This window comes from Thamnophis elegans, chromosome Z (assembly GCF_009769535.1).
Source record: "Thamnophis elegans isolate rThaEle1 chromosome Z, rThaEle1.pri, whole genome shotgun sequence".
NCBI classification, from domain to species: domain Eukaryota; kingdom Metazoa; phylum Chordata; class Lepidosauria; order Squamata; family Colubridae; genus Thamnophis; species Thamnophis elegans.
Window position 1 is genome coordinate 103,412,995 of NC_045558.1, and position 15,634 is coordinate 103,428,628.

The 15,634-nt window shown below is 38.8% G+C and overlaps 1 protein-coding gene across 1 annotated transcript in view; it reads left to right on the forward strand.

Annotated features, from left to right (window-relative positions):
• The window catches only part of NGFR (nerve growth factor receptor), a 51,429-nt gene that overhangs the window by 21,196 nt on the left and 14,599 nt on the right, over window positions 1-15,634 (forward strand). The window contains exon 2 of the mRNA XM_032234809.1: window positions 8,744-9,100. Within this exon, the coding sequence (XP_032090700.1) occupies window positions 8,818-9,100 (283 nt within the window). The 5' untranslated portion in view covers window positions 8,744-8,817. The remainder of the gene's footprint in view (window positions 1-8,743; window positions 9,101-15,634) is intronic.

Genomic DNA, 15,634 nt, shown 5'->3' on the forward strand with positions numbered 1-15,634 from the left:
ACATTTAGTGCTGCCCAACCTCTAGCTCTTCGTACCTGTGAAATTGGAGAGCTTCTGCTCTTGTTTTCTATGTAGGCAGGCACGCTGGAGCCAAAGCAAAATCGTAATGCATTGTTTAACCTTGTCAGCTTGTGTGCTGAGCTCCTTCTACTGGTATAACTCCCCATTAAATCATAATATATGGCTTCTTTAGGCAGTAAAATGCACTTTTATAATACTCAGTGGTGTATGATTCATCCTATGAGATCTTTGTGAAGGAATTGGGTCAATTTTATTGATATGAGCAGATGATAACTGCAGCAATTAATAGCAAGTGAATTTTGCGTTCCAAACCTAGTTACACAAAGTCCAACCTATCTCCACTCCCCTCCTTCAGAATTCACGAGTTACTGCTTAATTTGGGACCTGAAGGGTCAGACAAGGGATACGCTTGTGAAAGGTGACATAATAGCTTTCTTGAAAGTATGTTCAACTGCATCAATCAGAATAGAGCTGGAAGGGACCTTGGAGATCTTTTAATCCAACTCCCTGCTCAAGCAGGAGACCCTTTATCATTTCAAACAACTGGCTGTGTTATCTCTTCTTAAAAACCTTCAGTGATGAAGCACCCACAATTTACGAAGGCAAGCTTTGCCACTGGTTAATTGTCCTCTCTGTTAGGAAGTTTCTCCTTAATTCCAGGTTGCTTCTCTCCTTGATTAGTTTCCATTCATTGTTTCTTGTTTTGCCTTCTGGTACTTTGGAAAATAGGTTGATTCCCTCTTCTTTGTGGCAGTCCTTCAAATATTGGAATATTGCTATCATGTCGCCATCAGTTAGAGTTATCTTATCCTTATTTACCATGATAATACTGGATAGTTTGAAAAGAGTATAAAAAATATGTCTCAAGCAGTAATGTGTTGATCCTAATTTATAATGTGGACATCTATTTAAATGCATTAATCTGGCAATGATTTATTAGGACTGAACAATTGTCATAAATCAAGGATCCTACCACTTAGAGGATCTGAATTTGTAGACATCTTTGATTTTAAAAAAGCAACATATCCCAGTATCCCACCCTCTCATTCAAACCTACTGGTTGGCTGCCTAGATTTCTTTTTCTCGCCCTGTTCTTATTCTTCTCCTTAAAAGAAGGGCTGACAGAGTAAGTGGAAAGAATTGTCTGAAATCCATGGTTATCTCTCAGACTTGAAAATACCACTAAGTGATGATTATTCCAAGTTAATGCTATGGACTGAAAATGGTGCAAAAAAAAATCTAGCAAAAATAATTAGGATTGGAAATTTTGAATGTAAGGCAATGTTCAGGTTTTTCAGTTTAAGAAAAAAAAATAGTTAATTGTGATCTCAAAAGCATCTAACTTTTTTGGTAAAGACACATGAAAATTCTATGGATAATCAAGAACAAACAAATCAACCTGGAATTCTCCCTTCAAAGGATAAATAATCAGGCTCAAATTATCATATTTTGGATACATGAAGACCTAACCTTTTTGAAAGTCTATAATTCTGGGAAAGGTGGAAGGAAAAACAGGATGGCCAGAAGTATGATGGATGGACTCAATTACAGTGATAAGAGATCCATTATTAGAAGATCTGCAGGACCAAGTTGGAAACAGGTTATATTAGGGAAAATCTATGTGGTCACTAAGAGCCAGCTGTCTTGATGGCACATAATCAATCATTCATACAAGACTATGCAACAGTAAACTTTTAGGAATAATTAGCACTTAATAGCAAGTAAGTAAGTATGGAATTCCATTTCCAATTTCTGGAAACAAATTTATTAAATTTCATGGGAATTGCTATTGCACTGTAATAGCCAATGTGCATATAAAATCAAAGATCTTGATTAAGATTTATGGGGTTTTAGCTTAAGGAAAGAGAAGTTGAATAAAGGATAGCCTAATATAATTGTATATAATACATTACACATGTGAACAAAATGGATGTGATTCATATTAGAACTCAAGGTCAACCCAATGAAATTGAATATTGGGAGATTTAGGACAGATTAAAAAGAAATTATTCTTGATGTAATGCACAGCCAAATTGTGGAATTCATTACCATGAGACGTAATGATGCAAACATAGAAGATTAGACCAGTTTATGGCTGCTAAATTTATTAATGCTTGTTAGTCATATTTTCTTCATATTATATCCAGTTTTGGAGACTTAGCTTATAATACCAGTTATTGGGAAATGCAAGATCCAATTATATCTTGCTTGAAGTCTTCCTATGGGCATCTGGCTTTCTTTGTGAGATCTTTTTCTTCAGTCCAAAATGTTTTTTATGTCCTTATAATGTTCAGTGTAGAGCAAGAAATAAGCCACTGAATACTTCATTACTCTAAAGTAAGTATAACCTGGCAGTGGAATCAGAGCAAGACCATGGCATTGAAAAGAGATAGGACTTAACCTTTTTACTCCCATACGTTCCTATAACTGTTTCTATTTACGAAAGTGGGAACACCAAATACCAATTACTAAATTTCTATAGCATGTTTAGTTTGGTTCCACTACTTTGGGGGAAAGTACCCTTAACTATCATTTTCTCTTTTTAGAAACCATATAAAATAATTTTGCTAACGCAAGGACTGTTCAAGGACTGGAAGTTATGTATGGTGTGGAAAATGAGAAATGTATCCCATAATCTGGAATTCAAGTTTTACAGTAACACTGATTGACACAGAAATTTCAAAAGACAATACAGGTAGTCCTCGACTTATAACAGTTGAGACCAGAATTGTCATTGCTAAGCAAGATGGTTGTTAAGTGAGTCGTGCCTAATTTTATGAACATTTTTACCATGGTTGTCAAGTAAAACACTGCCGTTGTTAAGGGAATCACATAATTATTTATTGAAACCAGGTTCCCCTGGGTTTCATTGCTTATCAAAAGCCAATTGGGAAGGTCATAGTTGGTGATCAACTGACCCTGGGAGACAAATATATTTATATATGTATATGTGTGTGTGTGTGTGTGTGTGTGTGTGTGTGTGTGTGTGTGTATGTATGTATGTATGTATGTATGTATGTATGTATGTATGTCAGCTGCTCCTGGGATGCTGGGATAGTAATTAGTGTAAGAATCAGTCATATTTTTTTCCAGTGGGCTTTTAATTTTAAACAGTCACTATATGAATGGTTGTAAGATGAGGAATACTTGTACTTCATACAAGCTGTAATTAATTCATGCAATTCATACCAAAAGAGGTGATGGTGACCATTGGTCTCAATTATTTAAGGTTTGTGTGGAGTAGGGATGGGGAGACATTAGGTTTTATATTTAAATAGAATTTTTGTGTTACTACAACCTTTTTTACTACTTTTTTCTGTGGGTTGAGACTAAGGTACTTTCAAAGATATTCTGAGAATAAAAACTAAACAATAATGATGGAGAAATGCTTTGGTCTGGGAAAATTAAAATCCTACTACTTTTTATTTTACCTCAAAAGGCCAAAAAGAGATTAGGAGCATTAAAGTGCAGGAGGTTTGTGGTTCCTTCAATTAAACATGATTGTATTATTAAGAAAAACAAAAAGTTGTTTGAATTAACCTACCAGGATTTTGCTGTTTGAGGTGAAAAAATGGGAAGAAAAGGCAAACATTTTCCACTGAACTGATTACCTGTTATTATTTTTTGTCAACAAAACATTTCTGAACTTTGATTTACCGTATTTATCGGCGTATAACACGCACCGGCGTATAACACGCATCCCCCATTTTAACACAAAAATTTGAGTAAAATTTTTTTTCATTAAAAATAAATGACTTGGAAGCTCGGAACTTAATGTTGGATTAAAATTTATAACATTAGAACATGAATTATAACATTAACTCCTCAACATAAAGTGCCTTCCTTCCTTCCCTCCCTCCCATCCCTTTCTTTATGTTTTCTTCATGCTTTCTTTTCTTTTTCCTCTGCTCTTTTTAAATCCCCCCCCTTCTTCTCCTCCTCTACATTTAGGTTGGATTAGTTTGTACAACGGTCATCAAACTTCTGAAGTAAAAATAAATAAATAAATCATATTTAAGAAGAAGAAGAAAAAGGAAGACGTTTTTAGTTAAGTCAAACGTTTTAATAAAAGTTTCATCTTTTAAGATTTGTCCAACACATCCAATTGTAACCTTAACAGTAAAGAATATCACCCCAGCTGCTAAAGGTTCAACCAGTCTGAGAACCATTGAAAAGACAACAGTGCAAAATCCAAAAGACACAACTTCCTCACCGCCATTGCTTTGGTACCAAATCTTTGAGGAAGGGGCTCCAGAAAGAAGAAGGAGGAGGAGGAGGAGGAGGAGGAGGAGGAGGGGGAGGAGGAGGGAACCAAAGAGAGGCTTTTACCGAGTCTGCGCCCCACAGCCAGGACCGTCCTTGCGCCTCAAGCCGCGTTTCTTCCCCGCAAAGCCCTTCGGGCAACCCGAGAGTTCCTTTTGGCGCCAGAAGGGCTTTGCAGGAAGAAACGCCGCGTTTCTTCCTGCAAAGCCCTTCTGGCGTCAAGCGGAACTCTCGGGTTGCCCGAAGGGCTTTGCAGGAAGAAACGCGGCTGGAGGCGCCAGGACGGTCCTGGCTGTGGGGCGCAGACTCGGTAAAAGCTCTCTTTGGTTCCCTCCTCCTCCCCCTCCTTCCACAGTCTGTGTGACGCTGCCGCCAGGCTGAGAGCTGCCGCTGAAACAAGTTTGGGGAGGTCCTTTGCAGGCAGCCAGTTCTAGCTGCCTGCAAAGGACTTCCCCACGTTTGCTTTGAAAGAAACCTCTGCGCGGGAGTTAGAAACCTCTGCGCGGGGGTTTCTTGCCATGTGCGCGGCCGCGCGGCCGCGCACCTTAGAGGGAACAGTGGACCCGGCGTATAACACGCAGTATCGGCGTATAACACGCAGGCAGGGTTTAAGCTTGCAATTTTAGTTTTAAAACTGCGTGTTATACGCCGATAAATACGGTAAATAAGTCTAAATAGTTTGTAACATGTAGCTTCCTGTTTTGCAATCTTCAGGTCCCAGAGATCAAACTGCCAAATTTCTATGAGGAAAAAAATGGCAAGGAAGAGGAGTGAAAGTTTAGTGCTACTTTTCTGTATGGAAAAAAAATACATAACTGAAGTTGCTTTCTCTAAGTCTCACAAAACCAAGCCACTCTACAGTGTCAGGCCTACAAAACTCCCAGAAATACTAACTCGTCAAGCTTCAATGATTTAATGGAATACCTGCATCCACTCTAGCCTCCCTCAAATAAAACACTTGCTTGCTTAACCTCAGCCTCAATCTTGAACTACAGAGCAGTTGCTTGCTCTGTAAGCAAACAGAGCAAATCTTTGGGAATAAGAGACTTTGTGCTAACATTGCTAATTATACAGCCCTGTCAACTTGTCTTAGCCCAGACAAAATTATAGTGGATCTCTTCTTCCTAGCCATAAAGCTTTTCCTCAGAGTGCATTTTCATCCAGTTCTTGAACAGGCAAAAAAAATATATAGTTTCATAATTGGTGCTACTTTCATAGCTAAACTCTAATCTGTGTCTACAGAACAAAAGAGATTGATGATTACATCAATCCTTATATACCCCTTACATCTGTGGGACAATTTAAGGGCAATCATTGGTGAATTTCCCTGGGTTTATTTCTGCCCACTTACACGGTGGGCAGAAATGGTGGGGTAGGCTTGGGGGAAGACGGGCAGCATAGGATGGATAGATAAGAGAGAGGGAGGGAGGAGAGAGAGAGGGAGAGAGAGAGAGAGGGAGGGAGGATAGATGGATGGATGGTAGATAATGGATGGATATTGAAAAGGGTGGGGGAGTATCAGAGATGAAACAGCAGGTTGCTAATGTACAGCTGCTTCATCAAAATAATCTGTTTGTGACTGCCACAGAATACAGGCCTACTGGTCTTTTGGAAGAAGGATTTGTGAGGAGCATTAAGTGTACTCCTGCCTTCCCATTTCCTCCAACTCTAACTATAATAATACAATACAATAGCAGAGTTGGAAGGGTCTTCTAGTCCAACCTCCTGCCTAGGCAGGAAACCCTATACCATTTCAGACAAATGGCTATCCAACATCTTCTTAAAGACTTCCAGTGTTGGGGTTTTCACAACTTCTGGAGGCAAGCTGTTCCACTGATTAATTATTCTAACTGTCAGGAAATTTCTCTTCAGTTCTAAGTTGCTTCTCTCCTTGATTCTCTCCACCCATTGCTTCTTGTTTTACCCTCAGGTGCCTTGGAGAATAGTTTGACTCCCTCTTTTTGTGGCAACCCCTGAGATATTGGAACACTGCTATCATGTCTCCCCTAGTCCTTCTTTTCATTAAACTAGACACACCCAGTTCTTGCAACCAATCTTCATATGTTTTAGTCTCCAGTCCCCTAATCATCTTTGTTGCTCTTCTCTGCACTCTTTCTAGAGTCTCCCACATCTTTTCTACATCATGGCGACCAAAACTAAATGCAGTATTCCAAGTGTGGCCTTACCAAGGCATTATAAAGTGGTATTAACACTTCACGTGATCTTGATTCTATCCCTCTGTTTATGTAGCCTCGAACTGTGTTGGCTTTTTTGGCAGCTGCTGCACACTGCTGGCTCATATTTAAATGGTTGTCCACTAGGACTCCAAGATCCCTCTCACAGTTACTACTATTGAGCAAGGTACCACCTATACTGTACCTGTGCATTTCGTTTTTCTTGCCTAAATGTAGAACCTTACTCTTTTCACTTTTGAATTTCATCCAAATCATTTATGAAGATGTTGAAGAGTACTGGGCCCAAAACAGAGCCTTGGGGTACTCCACTACATACTTCCGTCCATGAAGATGCAGTTCCATTGCAGATTACACATTGAGTGTGGTTGGTCAGCCAGTTATGAATCCATCTGGTAGTGATGCTGTCCAACCCACATTCTTCTACTTTATCTAGTAGTAGGTTATGGTCTACCTTATCCAATGCCTTACTGAAGTCCAAGTAAACTATATCAACGGCATTCCTCTGGTCCACTAATTTTGTCACTTTGTCAAAGAATGCAATAAGATTAGTCTGGCACAATCTGTTTTTGACAAACCCATGTTGGCTTTTGGCTATTACTTTGGTTACTTCTAGGTGTTCACTAATTCATTGATTGATTATCTTTTCCAGAATCTTTCCTGCTTTGAGGTCAGGCTGATAGGTCTATAGTTTCCTGGATCTATTTTTTCCCCCTTTTTTGAAGATGGGAACCAAATCAGCTCTTTTCCAGTCCTCTGGCAGTTCCCTGGTGCTCCAGGATCTCTGAAAGATATAGTTCAGTGGTTCTGAGATCTTATCTGCCAGTTCCTTCAGAACCCTGGGGTGTAATCCGTACAGTCCTGGTGAATTGAACTTGTCTAGGGTAGACAGGTGCTCATTTACCATTTTCTTCCCTATTTCAATCCTAATCTGATTTTTGTGGTACTGTTTTTGATAGGTTGGACTGTTTTATCCCTTTGTGTAAAGATGGATGCAAAATAATGAGTTAAATAGTTCTGCTTTCTCCCTTTTGTGGCAAGCCTTTCTTCATTGTGAGCCTTAGCTTTCCTTACTTCATATTTACAGGGTCGGGCTTTTTGCTGATATTCTGCCTTAGTTATAACTGTAACCCATCACTTGGGCCAGACACCTAACCAAACTCATTTCAATTTCTCTTCAGCCCTCAATTGTCTCAAATGCTAAGCACAATGAGAAACCAAAGACTCCCTGTGGTACTTATGGAAAATTGGATAGGGAAAACAGCACTCCTTCCCATGATAAAAATACTAAAAAGACATTTATTTTCTTGTAAGAAGCAGCAGCAGAAAATTGGAACGTAGTCATTTGGAATGAGTATGTGATGGATGCCATTTGGAAAGCCAAAGCGATGATGTTAGAGAAATAGTTACAAAGAAGTAAAATTTAATGAAATATAGTTTCAGGCAAACTTGTTGCATCTGTTTCCTGGCCTCGCCTACCGTAAAAGTCTGATGAATCACGAAATACCCATTTATAGAATGAGAACTTGATCCCAAGAACAAGTGCTATCATTCTCAAGGATTTTTAGAAGTTCATCTTGACGGTTCCACCACAAATGCGTGAACGACAAAAGCGTGCCTCACTAAACCGCGGTGACAAAACCGCACCGACAAAACCGCGCGACGAAGGATCGACGAATGAGTCCTGAAGCGCGCCGACAACAGCGCGCCGACAGAAGCGCGCTGTAACCTAACCCAAAACCTAACCCTAAACCTAACCCTAACCCTAAACCTAACCCTAAATCTAACCCTAAACCTTACCTTAACTTAAATCGTGCTTCTGTCGGCGCGCTGTTGTCGGCGCGCTTTTGACATCACGGTTTTAGCGCCGCGGTTTTGTCGGTGCGCTTATGACGTTCGCGCTTTTGTCGGGTCACGCATCTTGACAGGCATTGTGAGAAGTGTCTACGTTGTCCTGGGATCCACATTACTTCCTTGGACATAAGCCCAAAAGAAAACAAACATCTTCCCCAATTTTGCATATGCAGTTTTGCCACCTATATGACGGAATCATGATTGATGTCACTGTCCCATCCATTTCAGCCTTTCACTTCCCCATAACCATTGTGCACTATTGTGCAGGCCTCCAGCTTCCCCGGGGTTGCCTATACCTGGGTGAAAGGAGCCCACTGCGGTCAAATGGGGGTGGTGGTGGTGGTGGTGCTCAACTCAGTCATTTGATAACTCACTTCTCAGTTTACTTGCTTCGACCTTCCAATGTTTTACAGGCATCAGCTATTCAGACACGGTGAGTGCCACTGAGCCATGCAAGCCCTGTAAGGAGTGTGTGGGCCTGGAGAGCATGTTGGCTCCTTGTGTGGAATCAGACAACACCATCTGCAAATGCATCTATGGCTTCTATCTGGACGAGAACAATAATTGTAAAAAGTGCCGCATCTGTGAAATAGGCTACGGGCTTGTCTATCCTTGTGGGGAGAATCAGAACACGTTGTGTGAGAAATGCCCGGCAGGGACGTATTCTGATGAAGCCAACCATGTGGACCCCTGCTTCCCTTGCACAGTGTGTGAGGAGGATGAAATCATTGAGAAGAACTGTACTCCAACTTCAGACGCCAAGTGCAGAGGTAATTATACGTTTCTAAAATGGCGGTGGTGGGGAGAAAATGGAGCTAAACAATGTGCATAATCCTGCTATGGAGTAGCACAGATCCTGCCCCTTCCTAGCCGATATTCAGAAATAGGCAACTAGCATTATGCTTCAAGCAATGAAGTATGGATGGGGGTTCAGCAAAATGTCCTTTGGATAATGTTCTTGGTTCATCCCCCCCCACGAAGGCTATCCTGGTTTTCTCCCAGTGTAGTCCTGAGTTGTTGGGAGTTTTTTCCTCCATCACTCTTTACATGTATGTTATGGTGGGTTGCTCCCTGTTCGGCCTGGTTCAGCCGAACCGCTAGTAGTGGCGGCAGGAGGCCCGCCCGCCCGCCCACCAAGACGCTTCTGCGCAGAAGGTTAAGGAAAGGAATATGCTGATTTGTTCTTTTCTTTTTCTTGCTGTTTGAATGTCCAAATAACAAAACAAATGGTAGAGCCATTTGGAATGATCAGCTACAAGGAAATTCTGGTGGTCCCCAGTGGGAGGATGGGGATGTCCAGTGGGTGAGCACACATTAAAAATGAAATTATGTTGCCTGCTCTCAAAAGTGTAAACATACATAACACACATACACACATGTTATATACATACACAGATACAGAAACAAACACACAAACATACACACAACACACACAAACATATATCTCACTGTCCTTCTTGCATTCATATCAGAAAGAGGAAATTTGGGAGTTCACAAGGTTGATACTATATGGATACTATATATGTATATGTATATATGGATATAATATATATAATATATATATATATATATGTTATATTTACGCTGATAAATAAACAAAGGGAGACAAGCTATTTAGCTCTCATCAGCTAGCCACACCCTTGTTGGGAATCGAACCTGTGCTCTATTGCCTCTTAGGCAGATGTGTTAACCATTGAGCTACAGAGCTCGACTCCTTATCATTCATATATATATATATATATATATATATATATATATATATATATATATATATTTTCTGAGGTTTTCGCGGGTGTTAGTATGTAGGTCTCTAGTTGTTCGGGTTTTCTCCCGCGTAGAATTGGAGATGTCTTGGCGACGTTTCGACGAAGTCACATTCGTCATCTTCAGGCTGCTGCTGACTACTTCAGGTTTGGTGTTTCCAGGAGTACTGGAAACACCAAACCTGAAGTAGTCAGCAGCAGCCTGAAGATGACGAATGTGACTTCGTCGAAACGTCGCCAAGACATCTCCAATTCTACGCGGGAGAAAACCCGAACAACTAGAGACCTACATATATATATATATATATATATATATATATATATATATATATATATATATATATATATATATATATATATATACAGCCCATCTTGCCAGCTCAACTTTTTTTATACATTTAAAAAGTCTAGAAAAGGGTGCCTGGAATCATAGAACTGAAACTGAAGAGATTTATGTATGTATTAATCTTTTTAAACCTGCCCTTATTATTTTTAGAAATAATTCAAAGTGGTGAACATACTTAATAATCCTTCTTCCTCCTATTTTCCCCACAACATCCTTTTATGTGAAAGGTGGGACTGGAACTCACAGTCTCCTGGTTTCTAGGCCAGCACCTTAACTAGTACAACAAATATCAGAATTCCTGAACACATGAGATATTGACATCCATGTGCACATAAAGAAGATTGAGAATGGTGCTGTAAAGTGAAATAGCTTAAGGACCACACACTATTGAGCAACTCCTTTTTTCCTCCATATACACAGGACAATATTTGCAAGAAACTTCATAGTGAGATCATGAATTTCACTCAACATTGTACTAATATTTCTCCCTAGTGGAATGCAAAGGAAGTTATCAGTCCCTGATGTCTTTTGTTCCTGATTCTTCAAAAAATCATTCTCAAGTTTATGTTTCGACTGGATAAACAAATCAAATCAGAAGTGGAAACATATTGTGTAGTTGCATAAATATACACAAAGATATATAGCCAATGACATGCCCAATTCAACCTCCACTGATGAGAGGTGGCTATGATTACAATTTTCCATTTACAATTTTAATTTTTTTAATACGCTCATGAAGCTAAAGCATATCCTCCCCCACAAGTCCCTCCTTCCCACATATTATCAGTCTCCCAGCACTATTTTTTCCTGAAATATATGCAATAAATGAAAACAAAATCACCCAAGATGCATTCCTTTTTTTGGGACTTCCCAAACAGTTGTATGTTAACTATCAGAAGAGGAATGTGGTGGCTTGCGTGGTTAGGATGCTGGGATTGAGGTCAGCAAGCTCGTGTTGGAGAACCAACTGCTTCTGTGGGGCATCCTTCGCTCCAAGTTCTCCAAACATGAATGGAGGCACCCAACTAGGCATCCCGCTGGCAATGTTGATGTCACCAGCTAATTCTTTCATCCTGGAATCTCTTCGGTGCTCCTAACATGAGTGCAAACTCTCAGAATTGTTCTCCCCTGGGCAGAAGCTGAAGCCCATCTTTTGACATAAACATAGAAGCAGATTTGTTTTGCTTAATCCACAGAGGGATGAGTTTTTCCCGTGACTGATAACACAACAAACAGAAATCAACCTGCTCTCTTCTTGCTTCCTAAGTATGTTTTGACTTGCTTCAAGGGAAATGGCAAACTGTACTGTAATAATAGGGTGCAATTCTGAACTTAGCAACCAGTGCCAACATTAGAATTGGAGGACTGTTTGGAAACATATTCTTAAAGACATTCCCCTTTTGATTGGGCTTGCTGTCATCACTACTGTACATATGACCTCTCCTTGTTGGTCCAACCTCTGTCATTGTTTGAATGACAGGATAAGGCTAATAGACACTTGTTTGCCTCCTCCTCTTCCTCCTGAAGGTTAAAACATACAATGAATGGTTGCAGGAACTGGCACGGCTGTTCTAGTGAAGAGAAGGACCAGGGGAGATATGACAGTAGAGTTCCAACATTTGAGGGGCTGCCACAGAGAGAAGGTCAACCTATTTTCCAAAGCACCTGAAGGCCAGATAAAGAATAATGGGTGGTAACTGAACAAGGAGAGATTTAACATAGAAATAAAGAAAATTTTTCTGACAGTGAGAACAATCAACCAATGGAACAACTTGCCTTCAGAAGTTGTGGGAGCTTCATCACCAGAAGCTTTCAAGAAGAGACTGGACTGCCATCTGTCAGAAATGGTGTAGGTAGGGTTTCCTGCTTGGGTGTGGGGGTTGGAGGTGACCTACAAGGTCCCTTCTAACTCTGTTATTCTGTTATTCACCCTACTGGCTATTTGGCTATGTGCTTGACTTTGTCTAGCAAACAGCTGATAATAGCATAGAGAAGATTTGGGCTGGATCAATAGTGGATTCTCTTCTGAAATGTGGATGCTGGGTTCTGGCATGGAAACGACTGTACAGTTTTTGGTACTAGTCCTCTTATTTAATTAATTAATTAATTAATTAATTAATTAATTAATTTGTATGCCGCCCACTCTCAAAGAGACTCAGGGCGGCTTACAAGTAAAAAAAGGAGGGGGGGACATACCAAAAAATATATAAAAAAACATTAAAAATTCAACAACATTCATAACTTAGTATGGGGCTGGATACATCAACAGCCACAGGCCTGCTGGAACAGCCAGTTCTTTGCGGAAGGCTGGAAGGGTAGTAAGGGTCCGGATCTCAACGGGGAGATAGTTCCATAGGGCCGGAGCAGCAACAGAGAAGGCAGATTGGCAGATCCCACTTTCCCCTTTTTTTCTCAACCATTGAAAAAGAGACTATATATTAAATGTGCCATTGTATCCATCTTCTGTGTAATCTTAGCTATGTCCCATTATCTAATGCTTGCTTATTAAGTCATTAGAATATTTATTGGGATTCTCAGAATCCCAAGAACACATCAGAATTGATGTGTTGTATTTCTCATAGTGCAAAGCAAATATTTGACAGTATAAAACAGAGCATGGAAACCAATCTTTTTGCTTGGCAACATTTCTATTAAAAAGATAGGAATTCCAATATGAGATTGATTTCATGTCATCCCAAGCCTTCATGCATGGCCCACTTTGCAGAATAGTAGCAAGCAGAGTTATTATCAAAATACAGACATCTACATATTTATTTATGGAAGAAAGAGCAATGGGAAGTGGGTAGGGGTGATTTGCAGAAAAAACAGGTATGCCTGTTATTTATGTGCATAAATAAAATAAATATCAATTTCATCATTTTTCTTCAGCTTTTTTATAAAAATGAGGTTTTGGCTTAGGAGCCACTAAGAAATACTTCTTCAAGGTATCTCACTCTTAAGCTTTATTTTGAGGCTGTAGAAATTGAATGTAATAAAACAGTCACAAGACAAACAAACAGAAGATAAAGATAATCACCTACTACGTTCACACTTGTGCTAAGTTATAGTGTGGTTTAACTGTTTGTAATTCAGTGTCTGAACACAGCCATTGTGGTTTTGATATCCAGGCTTAGTGTGAACCGAGCCAAGTGTGGTCTCTCCAGTAAAGCATGGTTAAACAGAAGAGTTTTGACTTTGAGCCGTGGGGAAAAATCAAAGCTGACTTAAACAAAATTACAGTTCTATGCCCACTACTGTATCTGAGAATAAAACAATTGTGTTTATATGATAAATGCCAGAACTGATGTGGTTTGATTTGCAAGCTGGTTTTGATCCCAGCTGAGCAAGGGAGTTCCTGGGCAGTCTTCAACAAGCTTAACCTTCCCAGTGTTTGTTATGCTGATCTTTTTTTTCAAGATCGCTATGAAGGTTTCTGGCACTCCAATTTCACTGATTCAGATGCAACAACTCCAATCTGAGAAACAGTGATACTACAGACAGATATAAATCTTGTCCCTGCCCACTTCTCTTTCCCCTTCCTTCACGGCTGGTATTGACAGTATGACTCCTCAGGGTAGCACTCAGGGTAACAGTGAGATCCGAACATATTAAAAGTATTTTTTTTAAAAAAGAAGGCCAAAATCTTTTTACATAATGATTTTGAGTTAAGTGAATGAACAAAAAGAAAATATAAATGCAATATCATCAGTATTTGTGAAATTGTATAACTTCAAAAATCGGAATGAAAAAGGAGGAAGAAGAAAAACAGTGGGGCTAGAAAAATAAGTTGTAAATAGAACAACTCCAAAAACTGACCATTTTTCTCAAAAGTCTTCTCTTTGGGTATAGCTAAGAGAAACAAATGGATTTTTAGCATACTATTTGTTTACTTATTTATCTATTGGATTTTTATTTCATTTTCATTTTGACTTATGTTGACTTTCAGCAGCCAGAACATCTATGGTTAAATATAGCAGTAATGCAGAGTGACATGTTCAATCCTCCTTGTTGCAGTTCCTAATGCAGCAATATTAGGATAAAATAAAATATGAATTGTTTTTCTAACTTTTGAATTACAACTCCAAGAGTAAGGTGATTTTAACTACGCTTTATTGAAAAATTTCTGAGGTGTCCTGCATCCACAAATATTTTTGTTGTTTTAACATTTTAAGATGATAAAATATTAATTTCACATTATTTACAGTGATCTTCTATGAATTTACAGAGATGGGACATTATGCCTGTTATTTATGTGCATAAATAAAATAAATATCAATTTCATCATTTTTCTTCAGCTTTTTTATAAAAATGAGGTTTTGGCTTAGGAGCCACTATTAATTTTTCCAAAACCTCTAATTACGGTATAATTTCTGAGGCAGTGATAGCATCTGGATTAAATAAACCAAATAGCAAATGATTAAACTGAATATATTTCCAAGAACATTCAATAAAAACTTTTTTAAATTTTATGTTAAAACAGTTTCCTTGATCCTAATTAATTATGTTGTGACAAAGCCGGTTTATCACAAGCATTGTTTAAAATGCTTAATTTAAGTTTCTGAAGGGTAACAAGTCAACATAATGTTTGTTACCAGGTAATTTTCATCTATGCTTTGCAACATTAAATGTAGATATTGAAGATATTAAATGTGGATATTGAAATAAAATATAAACAAGGTTCTCAGTATAGTATTGGCCAGAATTCAATGGGTTCAAGTAATAAATCTTGGTTGAACTAAAGAAGACTTGAATATTGAAGTTCTTACAGCCAAAACCCAAAGCTGGATTAAATGCTAATGATAATACTGAAAGTATAGAGAATTAAATCTACCTTTCTCTTTGTTTGCATCCTTCCTTTATTATTTTTATAAATATCTCAAAATGGCAAACAGATTTAATGCAACTGATAGTTGTCATTTGTGAAATGAAGACTCTTCAAAAATATCTATTTGGTGTTCTTAAAATAATGGAATGGAATAAATGTAAATCAACCCCAAAGGCTAAATTCTGGCAGACACTTTTATGTTCTTACTCAGATTCCCAGGAAATTTCAAAACTTTTTTCATTTTAATTTTTTTTTCATGCCTCCAGTTTTTTAAAATCAGTATGTTATATCATGTTTTGAACAAAAGCCCTTAAAGTGTAGTTTCCAGAGGTGAAATCAACTTACCTTCGCTACTGATTTGCAAATGTGA